This window comes from Ciconia boyciana, chromosome 3 (assembly GCF_034638445.1).
Source record: "Ciconia boyciana chromosome 3, ASM3463844v1, whole genome shotgun sequence".
In the NCBI taxonomy this organism is placed as follows: domain Eukaryota; kingdom Metazoa; phylum Chordata; class Aves; order Ciconiiformes; family Ciconiidae; genus Ciconia; species Ciconia boyciana.
Genome location: NC_132936.1, coordinates 71,912,254 through 71,926,395, shown reverse-complemented (window position 1 = coordinate 71,926,395; position 14,142 = coordinate 71,912,254). Strand labels below are relative to the sequence as shown.

The 14,142-nt window shown below is 35.9% G+C and overlaps 1 protein-coding gene across 1 annotated transcript in view; it reads right to left on the bottom strand.

The window, feature by feature from the left end:
* Positions 1-14,142, bottom strand: part of SYNE1 (spectrin repeat containing nuclear envelope protein 1) — a 270,199-nt gene that overhangs the window by 203,873 nt on the left and 52,184 nt on the right. The window contains exons 18-29 of the mRNA XM_072856086.1: positions 13,608-13,760; positions 13,029-13,172; positions 12,518-12,691; positions 10,599-10,757; positions 8,510-8,674; positions 7,785-7,919; positions 6,727-6,885; positions 6,272-6,480; positions 5,894-6,002; positions 4,458-4,622; positions 2,343-2,510; positions 629-805 (exon numbers count right to left, since the gene is read on the bottom strand). Coding sequence (XP_072712187.1) covers positions 629-805; positions 2,343-2,510; positions 4,458-4,622; positions 5,894-6,002; positions 6,272-6,480; positions 6,727-6,885; positions 7,785-7,919; positions 8,510-8,674; positions 10,599-10,757; positions 12,518-12,691; positions 13,029-13,172; positions 13,608-13,760 — 1,917 coding nt within the window. The remainder of the gene's footprint in view (positions 1-628; positions 806-2,342; positions 2,511-4,457; positions 4,623-5,893; positions 6,003-6,271; positions 6,481-6,726; positions 6,886-7,784; positions 7,920-8,509; positions 8,675-10,598; positions 10,758-12,517; positions 12,692-13,028; positions 13,173-13,607; positions 13,761-14,142) is intronic.

The window sequence follows — 14,142 nt, the reverse complement described above, 5'->3', positions numbered from 1 at the left end:
GGGAAATAGTTTTGATGACTTTAAATATTTGTGTGAAATAGTGGTCAGATAGATTACCATTCTGCTTAGAGAAATGTAAAGGACAACTCAGATATGGGTGCAAGAAGCTATAAATTCTAATCCCAGTTCAGTCAGTGATTAGTTAATACAACCTGGAGCAATCCATTTGATTTCTCTGTGACTTTTTTCTTCCTTCTTTAAATTTAGGATGAGAGCATGTACTTCACAGAGTAGTTGTGAGGATTATATTCGCACAACATCAGTTGTTATTAATCTAATATCCAGCTTAAAGACTCTCAATTAAAGGGCAATGTCATGTTTAGCAACCAGGGAGACAGCCTGTCTAAAAATTAATTCACAGATAAATTATTTAAAATATCTATTATGACTGAATAGGTGGGACTTTTAAACACTTCCAAGCAAAATGCTATTTCTTTATAAATTAAGAGGTATCCATCAGCTTCAAGAAGTTTTCATGGAGGTACTGATCATGAAAACCTCAAGGACCAAGATTCAGAGGTGAGAAAGTGAGCTCAGACTTCTTACATTAAAAAAATTGGGTTTTTACTAAGTTAAAAAAAAAAAAAGCAGCAGCACAGGTTTTTATTTCTACTTGCAAAGGACCCACCTGCAGTTGCTCTTCACGTTTCTCCATAGTCTGCTGCATGTTCTCCAATGTTCCTTCCAACTTTTGTAAATCCTCTTGCATTGTGCTGGGCAGTCCACCTTCAATCTGCAACTGTTTAGCTTGGGAAATCTGCTGTTGCACATCTTCCCTCTTTGCATGGAGTCTCCTTGTCCTTTGCTAAAAGGATTCATCCAACAGGAATGATTAGACTTTTTAGCTCCTTTGGGAAACTGGCAAAATAAAACCACTTCCTGCTTTTGCAGGGGTATGCAATGAGAATAACACATAAAGGGATAAACTGTGGCAGGTATTCTTGAGAGTCTCATATAGTCATCAAGTATATGCCTTGGGTTCCAAAATGTGTATACAGCTTTTGTGGCGTACAAATGGCAGAGAAAGAGCGACAGTATCACTGTTTATCCAAAGCAATATTCTAGAAAGCAGAAGCCCCAACAGTTGAGCAACTGCAGCAGCAGCCACAGGTGCAGGTATTCCTCATGACTGCCTGGAAGCATCCAGGTCTGCTCTGCACTCTTTGAGGCACAGGTTGGAGTCTCAGATTTATCAAAGCAATATATCAGTACGGGGAGCCTACAGGAGCAGTAGGGGGATGGCCAAGTTGCATAACTTTCTTTGATGCGTTTTGCTTTGTAGCACTATTAGAAACTCCTAAGACTACCTCCCCTCTCCTTTCCTAACCTGACCCATTGCCAGACTTCAAGTCTTTGTCAAAGTCTGTTTTTACCTTAACAGACTCCATATCAAAAGAAGAAGAAGAGTCTGAGAACTCAAGGAGAAGTTAACTATTCCTACTACCTCTCCTATGATGAATAAGGAATGTAGAGTATTGAAAGAACAAATATGAGCCTTAACACGTATAATAGCTTTTACAATCACCAGAGTTTAGATAAGACAGAGGTAAGACATAGTAGTGCCTGGTCAGACAAGAAGACATGTCTGACCTTACAGTAATAGACATTAATTTAAAACACTTATATAATGCCCAAACATTGACAGTAAATTATTCTTATCCTTATTAGCTTTCAGTAGGCCTCAAAGTTAATTTCCCATATTTGGCCTTAAAACCCATGATTCATGCTGTATGCAACCCATATGATTTATTATTACTGTAGCCCGCAGATGTTTTGATCTATTATCAGTGCATAAAAAGTCTCCTGTTCTACTCCTACAGACTGGAAGCCAATCTGTCACTGCAGTAACTACCTAGAGGAGGAGATGAGGCTAGAGGTACCCTTTCCCTCCAGCATTTAGAGTTGGGGCCACATCAAATCTGCTGAAGTTGAGAAATTTCCAAAGCCAGGATCAGGCCAAATTTACCATGATCAAATCTGACATGTAAACTTTAAAAAGGTAAAAAGAGAGAGAATACATATTTGCAGAGTACACTTACCCGAAATTTCAAGTAAATGAAGCCTGTTTTTCAGGCGTTCTGTGCCAAAAAACCCCATGTGAAATAAAAGGATATTCAATAAAAGTTGAAAAACAAGCTTATCTTTGGGTATTAACATTTAAAAAATACTGAGTACTTTTTTCATTATAAGAAATCAATACTAGGCCATATGAAACCATTTCCTTTATAAATCTTTCAAGTTTAAATAGAAAGAATTATGCTAATGGACATAACAAAATTTAGTAAATACGTACATTCTACCTTAAAAAAAAAATCTAATATGGACATGAGTAATTGCCCTACCTGATGATGAAGTAGTAGTTGCTGAGCTTGTAATAAACTTTCTATATCCAGGATCTTTTTAGCCTCTGCTTGGGCTTCTTTAGAGTTGTTGATTAAGTCTTCAATTGCGCTTTTAACTTCTTCTTTGCACTGGACACAGTCTCCAACAGTGCCTAATATCTTTTCAATCTACAATTATGGATAACTTTAAGTATTTCATGTTGAAAGGCACATGTACATTTTAAGGGCACATTTATATTTGGAATTTTTTTTCCAAAAATATAGTAAATTGTCTGAACTCAAACCATTTTTGTCTCCAGCATTCTTAACAGACACCTTCATCTTTACATAGAAAGAGTGACTGTAGACTTAAAATGCGACCGAGGAGACCTTTGTCTTGTTTAGACATACTCCCTATTACATTGCCATATGGTAAATAGCTGTCTGTAATAGCCACTTATTGGTGATCACTTAGAAAATACGTGCTGTCCTCACCCTTGCAAGCTGACCCAGATTCCAAAACACCTGTGCTACTCAACTCACAAAAAATTTTGCTGCCCTTCTAGGGCAATGTCCCAGTGAATCACAAATATATTAAATGCCCTATTACCCTGGTTTTATGGACCACAATATGCATGTGGTGCAACATCCAGTCTCAGTTTGCAGAATTTTATAAAGAAACAAATATACCTATTCAACATATCAGAAAGTTCTTCCCTCTCTGCATGATTCAGCTAACTACTTGTAGCTGATTCTCAGTACAGGCTCTGTTCCTCAGACAGTTCCTGTGTTTTAAGGTTTTAATCATGAAGTATTCTAGAACTAAGAAACTCCTTTCTTTTCTTCCTCCCTTCCTTTCTTTCTTTCCAGTCCATATTCACTTTGGAGGGTCATTCAGATTCAAGCCATTCTCTTTCCTGTTACATAAATGTTTAGTCTTTACTCTCCAAAAAACATTGCTGAACTCTGGAAACACCTAGTATCAGTCCTTGTCTAAACAGTCTCATCTGCCTGATTAACAAGCTGTAAATTTAGCTGTGAAGAGTATTCAGACTTTTAAGAATCAGCAGTCTCTTAACTGTAGTATAAAGTGCCATTGAGATTATGCTCTTAGATTCAAAACAAGTTCAGATTCTAGTTCTTATTTTCTTTTTTTACCTTCATGAGCCTGTGCTCCCCTTAGTTCTGACTTTGGGAGGAAACAAAAATCAAAATTACTTTAATACAAAATAATAATAACAAAAAGATATTACCTTCAATTTTCTGCAGTCACTTGGAAATCAGAACATTGGTTCCCCCAAATTTCCAAACAAGGTTTTCACACCACAGAAGTTTAGAGAAGTTTCAATAAATACATGGAACTTTTATACATTTGGAACACCTACGAGGCCTCCACAAGAATCGACATTAACAACGGAATTTGAAGCCTGAACTCTTTCTCTATCCTGAACTCTTTTTTTCAAATGGATCTGTTCCACCTTCTAAGTGTAAGATGTTCTAAGTTTCTCCTGATCTGTCTTTTTACTGTGAAAACTGTGAAGCAATAAGTTCCCTGAGATCCCACAGAACTCAAGGGTTCAGCAGATTCTAAGAGGTTTTGCTTATCAGTTAGAAACTTCCCATGATTTCAGCAGTTAGAGTATCTCATTATCATTCAGAACTCAAAGAACTGCAGCCTTTTCCTGCAAATTCAGTGCATGATAAACGTCCTTACTGATCTGAAACTACTTTACAGTAGTTCCTTTATTATTTCAGCCTAAAAGATACATAAATGAAGATTAAAGTCAAATTCTATATCCACTAGCTGATGTACATCATGGTTTTGCCAATGTTCACTAAGAGCTGATTTTAGAAAACTATCTTTTGCCTCTAAAAATACTGTCATTCTGATTCCAGAAACATTTACTATGATGCTTTCTAATCCTGCAAAGGGAAAAGATCCATTGTAATAATGTCAGTATTTTTTGCCTGCTACTCTCAGGCTTTGCTACCCAGGGAGTACAAATGAGTTTTTCATTGCTGAATGCTTTCAGTTTAATTAAAAAACACAGCAGGGTACTTATGTGTGTGAAGCCATGACTGATGTAATTTCATGTGACACTGAAATGGACAGTTCTTGTGTCCCGCATACTGTACCTCAGCCAGCAAATCTAGGAGTCCCTTGAAGTCACTGGAAAGTTTACAAAGTTCATCCTCTGTCTCTTTGGCCTCCAAATCAGGACATACTGCAGTCAAAACAGCAAGTCTAGATTTCAGCCAGCTGTGATTTTCTCCTTGCTTGTTAATATGCTTCCTAATTTCCTATGGAAGAATCAAAATGTATTTTCTTCAAATAAACAAAATATATTAATGAGTGACATTCATGGCATCAGTTCAAAGATTAGTAGTGTAAACATACTACCTTTGTTCTTATCTTGAAACACTAGAAATGTAGTATTTTTCTATTTGCATACCCTATCTGATTCTGTTCCAGTCAATAGCTAGATTTCTGCATTTCCTCCACAGACTTTACTCCACTACTACTTATTAGACTGTTCTTTAATAAGTAGTAGTGGAGTACTTTTTTGTCACCAACTAACATTTTTACCTACAGATAGATAGATAGATGGTAGACACCATGTATATATTTTCCATATATTGATGAAATTTCTTAGTTACCATTTAAATCTTAAATGCTGACTTTCCTAAACATAAAATTTCATGTGATATATGGTTTTGTGTATTTTTTTCCTATTTAAATAGCTCTTTTTTACCTCTTTTCACTCAGTAGTTCATTTATGTCTTTGTGCCAGTGCTGATGAGAAGTTGCTAGCAGTGAAACTGCATGAGTAAATCAGACTTTTTGGAGCAGAAGCACCCATTAAGCTAAAGGTCTATCTGCTTTATCAAGGTCATCCTAATTATGTTTCTCTGCACAGTTAGCCTCATAATCTGCTCATGACTTTCACACAAACTCCTACAGTATGTGACATTCCTATTTTTGCTCCTAGTATGTGAAATGAGAAAAAGAAATAAGGGTCAAGCTAGGTCCCAAGTGACACAATAAATTATTGCCTGAAACTAATTTAACCAAACAACTCAATCTTCAACTATTCTACCACTTCTGTTACCAGTCACCAATGCAAAAATGAATGGTAGAATATCTTCCCTCCCCTGTTATACTATTGTAGAAGAGAATTTTTATTATAGAAGATTTCCCTAAATGTAAGACAGTAACTTGATCCTTCAAAAACCCCAGTCCAGAAATTTTGACTTTTCTTTGCACAGCACTTCTAACTGTACATGCAGCAGGATGAGGGGCAAGTATTTATTCTATCTGCTTCTATATTTTGAATGTTCTGAATATACAGGTGAAGGGACGTGCCATTCTCTAAATTATTAAAAGTAGGAACTTCTGCCACACTTTGCTGCATGTGGAACTTTCTCCTGGAAATGTTTTTAAGAATACCACGAATCAGCAGAGCTACTAGGGTCTCCATAATAAAACAGTTGCACTACTTCAGAATACAGTTTTATCCAGTGTTCCAGTAGCAATGACAGTAGCTTTGTTAGAATATAAGCCAAAGGCTCACCCCCACAGATGCTTTACATTGCTTGTATTTGGCAGTATCATTGACACTTTCCTTTATCTTCTTTAGCTCTCTTTCTGTTGAGGAAATCCAATTTGCCAATTCAGAAAATCTGAAATAAAACATCACATAATGCAAAGCAAGGAAAAAAGTTAGACAAAAATTGCCACCACCAAATGGTAACCTCTTAAATTTAAGACAAAAATTATAAAATCCACTCAAAAACCCATACAATTTGTGGAATTACTACATAAAGTATAGTTTTGTACTTGAAGCTAACAACACAGTATCATTCTCTACATGGTACTGATCTATGACGACATTTAGAGGAGTAACCACACATAAGGCTCTGCAAGACCCAGCTAGCAATTCAGCTGACACCTGTTCTTATAGCCTTTCCAGGTGTCCGAGTGTTCTGTTAGCTTTACATATGTGCTGTCTATCTGGGATTTGAGCTCCTTCAGGATCCGTTGGCTGCTTTCCAATGTAGCCCTCACTGGATCAGAAACTGGCAGTTTTTGGCACAGTTCTTCAATCCGTTGTAGCCTTTTCTCACACAGCTGGTAACCTCCCTTGTCACCGAAGAACAACTGATGGGAGACAAAGCAGAAAATTCAATAAAAATACAAATTGTCAGAAATCACAAAGCATATCTGTGTATTTGTTATAAACTGTACTAAGCTCAAATCAAATTTTTCGTTAAAGACCCCAAGGATTGATCTGATTTAGTTGTGCACAGAGTATTTGGTGGCTTAAGAGTTGGTCAGACCTTCTGTTTATTATTGACATTGAAATGTATTTCTGTAAATGCCCATGTGGTGGCATATAATTCATACCATGTGTTCCTTGATCATCCTTTCATTGCCTTCTCTTGATAACACCTTGTTCTGTCGAGCTAGTTCAGCTTTGCACTCCTCCACTGTGACCAGGAACTTGCTCTTCTGTACTTCAATCTTCAAGTGGATCAAATGATATGGGGCTTCTGTTTGAAGATCCTACAAACCCACAGGGGCAATAAACAAGCACAGAGATAAAACACTACTCCCATTACCTCAGTGTGAAGTTACTACAAATAAATTATCTAAAAACTGCTAATATAGAAAATAAAGTATATATATGCATGAACAGATGGGGGTTTGTCTGTACTCATTTAAGTAAATAAAGCAACTCTTTTACCAATATCTCTTAGATATATTATAAGGTCATAAGTTTTTGGGGACCAGAATATGTATGTATAAGGCACATTACAGAGACATCTTGATTGTTGGCAAGATATACCAAATATTTTCTGTATAAAATAAAGCAAACAATAATAGTGAAACTATATTCACAACTGCTTCCAGAGGTTCCAGTTTGCGTGCTAATGAGAAACCACTCATCCATCACTCCAGCTTTGAACCTGCAACATGCTGTATCAGGCAACAAATTCCATAGTTTATGAGCAATGTTTTGTTCAGTTGTTACAGCCTTTGGCAGAAGACACAATTTAAACTGATAGCCTGATCTCTTACAAATTTGTTTTATTAAGGTTGGGAAAGTAACTGCAATCATCCAACATCAGCATAAAGAAAAGCTAGCACCTATTCGCAACAAATGTTCTTAACACAGGTATCATTATGGCTGTATGTAGGGGGAGAAATTAAGGTTTCATAATTAATTTCTCACATTTCTTGACTTTTGACCACTTTACTTAACAGGGCTTTTTCAAGAGGGTATTTGTAGGTATAACTGCATCTAATGTAAAAATACATTTTTTTTTTCCAATTGTCCAGGAAGCCAAATAATACAACTATTTTTTTAATTTTCTTTTAAATTTTTTCAACAAATAGGTCATGCAGAAACATTCCAAAGTTAAGACTTACAATTTCCAGAGATATCATTCAATGTCACTAACCTTCCACTGCCTATGGAGTTTTCTCACAGCTTCTTGCAGGTTGTGTTGCTCTTGTTCTGGGAGGATGTCAGTAAGTTCATCGCATGCTTTCAGAAAGGCATTTAGGACTCTCTGATCCAACTGGTTAAAGAATTCCTGAGGTTGAGGCAGAAAGTGAGAAGGTGAGAAGATGAAGCTGGTTATCGATATAGTAACCTGCCAACATGAAGTTCCCTAACACACTCCGTAAGTTTCAAGGTTACTTCTGCTGCATTGAAGAATTGAAGTTTGAGCTAAGGAAAGAACTATTTATAGGTATTTAAAGTCCAGCAAATTAATTTATTCTCATCTAGTACACTGAGATGGTATTTTAACAAGAATAAATTTTAAAGCCACATGCATAAGTAATGTTTATAATACAGACACAGATATTAATCTGAAAAAAAAAAGCAGTGGATGCATGCGACTGGCAAAACGTAGTGTCCTCACTTCCAGTGGTTCTACTGGCAAAGCTGATCCTAATTTCTAGGGGGTCTTCATTCTTCACCTTCTGGTTGCTTACATTCATCAATAAGAGGGGTGATCTTTTTTCCTTTTTGCTTTTCAATCTTAACATTAGCTTGCCCTGATCTGTATAACTTCTATATGTGAAAGAAATCCACATCAATTTTAAAACTAAGTAGGCTTTTCACTTGTATGTCATGCAGCAAAGATTTCCGTGAGGAAGGTCAAGAGAATTTACTCACGCTATGTTTCCTGAGAAGTTCTTCAGGATTTCCTTTTTCTTTTAAGCAACAATTGGCAATCTGTATTACTTTCTCCAGTTCTGCTCTAGATTCCTCAAATTTCTTCATCAAACGGCTGTTTGCTTCTATGTTTTTTCTCCAGTCACCAGCTTTCCTGACCATATTCTGAGTTATAAGCAAAGAAAACGAGCAAGCACTTTCTCACTGATTTTTATTTGTTCTCTAACATGATCTTACAAAAAATACATTTGATTGGTGTCAGTCTTTCAAATATATGCCGTTCACAAGTGCTTCTCCCTTTCAGGCTCCCATTTTCCCAATTTTTAATACTTATACTAACGTTCATGCTAATGCCATCCTTCATTCAAATAAAAATGCGTAGCTATAATACAGATGTCTCTGATACCTTCAAAATGCCTCTGCCATTTGGTTAGTGTTTCTTTCCTAAAGCCTCTGTCAAATGTAAAGCACCTGGTATGGCTAAAATCTTGCCATTCCATTTTTCCTAGTAGCAGACTACCTCCTCCTGCATGACTCTACGTGAAGGTAGTTTGACCTATGGATCCAACCAGTTCCATGCTATAGGTCTTCTGATCTGGAAGAGGTTTGTACGATTATCACACTAGTAGGCCAGATAAGCAACCAAGTAGAAAGCTGCTTAGAAGAAAGACAGCAAATTTTGTGGTTTAGTTGGTACTCTGAAATCCTCTTGTTTTGAAACCTTAGTCAGAGCTCTTCATTATTCTGCTTTATAGTCTGTCCCAGTGCACTGCGTTATCCAGTGGTTAAAATTCCATAAGCAAGTAACAAAATTTACCAGGAGAAATGAACGGTTCACCAGTTCAACTGCAGCAAGGCAATTCCAACATTGCTTACTAACCATACACTTTACCATCCTCACTGATTACAAACCCCAGTGTAAGGAATTGTAACGATTTTACCCAGTGAGATAATCAAATCTGTAGTTCTCAACTTAAACATCTTGCTAAGCCTTTTTAATGTTTCCTGATAAAATTTTGTGTATAATAGTAGTATCATATAGGAATGTACTTTTTACATGAGAAAATGCCAGTTTCCAGATCCATAAATATTTTAACTCTGGGTATGCCACATTTTGTATGGTTATGCCATGTTTTATAAGTTTATTTTCTAACACAAAAAGAGATAATTCACCATCCATCTTTATAGAAACAGAATAATTAATGTTCAACATGGTAAATTTACCAAGTTACAACTGTATCTGCTTCTGTTACTATAAGCTAAACTTAATGACTTCTAAATTGTAAATCAAAACCCTCTGATCTTTAAGTACAACCCACAAAATACAACATAAATTTTGAAATCCACCTCTCAGAGACAGCTCTCTATTGATAGGTGATTTTCTGTAGCTTAGAATTCAGTTTAGATAGCATTATACTGAACAATAATTGCCTGAAAACAAATCTAACAGAACCCAACGTCTGGAGATCTGACTCCAAGATAATGGTTAATTTCATGCTACAGTGGAGCTAGCCCTGAAAATATCGATATGGCTAATAACATAGAGCTCTACAGGTAAGGGGAATTATAGCCCAAAGTACACACCTTTACATTAACAAATGCAAATACATATTTGCAACTTTCTATATTCACAATCCACTGCATTTTCTGAGGAAATACAAAGCTCAGCAATAGTAGCACTTGCAAGTTTCCATCTTCCATGCTTTGTGTGAAAGGGGATGTATGGGAATATAGGAGCAAATAATTAGTAAAGATAACAAAGTCAGGAGAAACAAAAAACAGTGCAGCCCTAATAGGTAGATTTCAGGCTCCTCATTCCAAAGGAGCCTGAGGTGTGTTAAAGCTCTCCTTAAATCCTGGGTTCCTCTGAGGCAGGCTCACTTCTGAATTACTGTGTGGAGAACATGACCATCAGTTCCCTGACCACTTATTACATAATATGGACAAATCTTTAATTAATAAGTTGACACCAGAGAGTAGAGCTCTCTATGACAGTAGCTAAAGAGTGATGAAATGGAGATATGGTAGGATGGATCAGCTGCACATGAACAAGCTTTCAAAAATATGCACCAAGGTATGACATAATTACCTGAAAAGTAATCTGAATTTGTGTAACTTTCTTCTGAAATGTTGACTGATGGAAATGCTGTAACACTTGACTCGAAGCCACACACTGCAGGATACTCTGACTATTTCTCTCAATCAGGGACAAATCTTTCTTGCAATTTTCTTGATAAGCTACCAAATCCTGAAAGAAAAAAACATATATCCACCCTGGCCAGGAACAAAGGAGAAAAAAGTTTGGCAAAATAACAGGAAGATATTTTTTGACAATAAGAGCAAAAGGGATGAGGTCATGTCACCATGACAAACAGACTACACAAAATGTTATATGGAATAGCACAGACCACACAACTTTCTCCTTGTATGCAGAGTCCCGTACCCAAATAGAGCTCTAGCTATCTATAAAAAAAAGACACAGACATGTACCCAAGCCTTTTGGGTAGTTTTAGAGAATGCAGGTCAATACATTATTCTGTGATGTAATTTTATGGCATGTCTGTATTTACTGTATAATTGTAAGTAGGCAGCAGTGAAAACAATAGACATAAGAATGACAACTCTCAGTACCAGGTTGAGATGTTAACCTTTCTTGCCTTTCAAGAAATTAACCTTTCATGTCAGCTGTTGGAATTCAGATTTCATTACAAATGGCATTAAGTAATGATAATTATACTTAAAATAAAAAAAAAAGAGAGAGAGAGGAAAAGAAAACATGCATGAAGTTGCACAGGCTGAAAAAAAGGTCTAAAAAAACCTGAAGAAACTGTTCTGCTATTGAAGGAACACTGTATTCCTCAGCACAAATCTCTGTTTACTCTATGATCAGCAGAAACCTGCACCCTCCGTATAACTGAGGAGATTTTGGTTCCTTGGTTGGCAAATAACTGCAGAAGAAACATGTCTTTTTATTGTGACATTGTGGGGCAGGTTAACCTTCAGAAGCAGAGGAAAGGAGCACTCTTATGAGCTGCTCCTTAACCTACAGGTTGGACACATGACTCAGCTGGTGTTCATAAACAGAAGAGGATTTACTCAGGAATATAAATGGACTGGCTTGATACAAGCTCATTTTTTGATACTTGATACTTGATACTGGATCATTTTTTACTGAAATACTATCAAAACTTGAAGTCACTGGAAGAGAAGACCCTTCTTGTTGAATTATTGGGCCAATCTCCAGAGTCACTATAAGCTTGAACTAATTTATATATATATATACACACACACACACACAAAATTAAATCTCTTTGTTCCAATATTTTTTATTTTTTGCAAGGGACTCTAAAAGGCTTTGAAAGACTTCAGTTTCCCGTTAAAAAAATCAATTTAATTATATTACCTGTCAAATCCAACTCTAATGAAATGTGTACATAAATTTTGAGGGACTATTTCTAGGCTATACACCACACATACACAAGGTTAAACACCAATTCCTATGCAAGATCCTCATATTTTCATTTTCCTTTACAAGTGAGTTCTGACTAGCTCTGAATTCCTCCAGAATGAAATGTTTATTGGTCAGGGAGAAAAGTTAATATTCCACTACAATGCATTTCAAAGAAACCACTTCCAGACTTCTAAGAAACTTCCATAATTGTCCAAGAAAACCTAGGGAAATTCCTGATCATGTTACTTCATCTGCTTAATAAAAAATCCAATGTATTTTTGATACTTTAGTCTAATTTCCACTTTCAGTCCAATTTCCACTAGATAAATAAAAAAGTCTTATATTTACTTTTTGGATTTAAACCATGGGCACTAGGAGGGAACACAAGTCTCAATCTTTGTATGTTTATGCCTAGCTGACTTTAGGATACGTTATGTTTGTTGCCTGAATATGAAGAAACATTTGCTCAGCTTACCGAGTTACAATCCAAATTCCTAGAAAGCTAATTGTAAATACTCAGAGGCAGCAGATCTTTGTAAGACGTTTTTGAAACTTACTTGGGCTTTTTGTTTAAGAACAGTTGTAGGTTGTGCTTCAGGATCCAGGATAGAAATTATTTCATTGACTTTTTCAAGAGATTCATAAAAATGTGTGATTTGTTTCTCCAGTTCTTCCAGTGGAGACAGCAGATGCTGGCATTCATACAGCAGGGCACAGGCATACTCCTTAACCTTTTGGCCATTTTAAAGAAAAATAATTATTAAAAAATTTGTAAAATTCAATAAACAGCAGCTTCCCCTGCATGTGGGTTTACATAGTTGCTACCTGACACTTTTAAGATAGATCAATCCTCATCCTGTATTACTTCTTAAAGAAAAGAATATTAAGTTTAAGGATGGTAGTCTTAAAGTCTAAAAGAAGGAACATTTTCTCCACCCTGAATCAATCTATTGTTACTATAACTATATCTTTTCTCAAATGCATATATCTGAGCATTTATGTAGGGGAGCTTACTGTTTCTTAGTTCAACAGTCAACAACATGTGTAGTAGAAAAAGTATTCTGCAACCTTGTTCAGCTGCTCTTTGATCCTTGTCAAAGTTCCAAGCATTTCATTCACCTCCTCTTGGGAAACTTCTTTTGTAACAAGTTGCACTGTTCTTGTAACTATTTTGTACTGAGCTTCCATCGTAGGCAATTTCTGCTTGATATTCTGAAACAAATGTTTCAAAAAGTATTTCAACAACAGCATTTATGCATTCAACACAAGTCTGTTCTCGAGAATTAAAAGATACATATTCCAATTATCAACTGTTTTCATCACTGATTTTAGTGAATACTGGATCACATTTCAAACGCATGCAAACTGTGCCAAAGGGTATCAGTCAGCCCACCTGAATGTGATTTCAAACTACACAGAAAGAAATATCCGGTGGGACAATGTTTTGGGAATGTGCTCTAGAAATGTCACTCACAGAATACAATGATTTATATTAGCTACAGAAGAAATTATACAAAAAAGCACCACTGGTAAAAAAATAGTAATAATGGAAATGTATACTAAAATAATTTTATGTTCTCAGATTTTAATAGTTACAAGTTTCTCTCTTATGAAGGAGAAAGAAAGAAATGGAAGGAAGACACTTACTTCTAAATCTTGTACAAATGTTTTAACATCGAGGAAGGACACTTCTACAGGGACTGAAAACTTCCTATTGCTTCCATCAATAAAAGCTGTCAAATGGGCAACACCATCCAAGTATTCCTTCCTCATTTTATCTAGTTCATCTGCTCGAGCATACTAAGAAAATGTAAAGTAAAAAGAAACAAACAAAAAATAACCACCCCAAATGAGATATCTGGCAATTAAGTAATGACTTAAGAGAATGTGCATGTTTGCAGTGCAATTGTTTGCTGGAAAAATTGTATTCAACAAAATACAAAATAATGGAAACTAATCTTCTAAATAAGTTAGACACTAATCGTCTGCATTAGTTTCAATAGTGCTGATACTAAAAAGAACAACATTCACACAAGAGGTCAGCCTTTTTTAAAGTTTAGATCATTTGGAGAATACCAGCCTCTCATTTCTTTCTAAACTAGAATCAACATCTCAATTTATTTCTCATTACCTACAGTATCAAGTTTGAAAATTCAGCAAAGAGAATAGAACACGAAAAGCC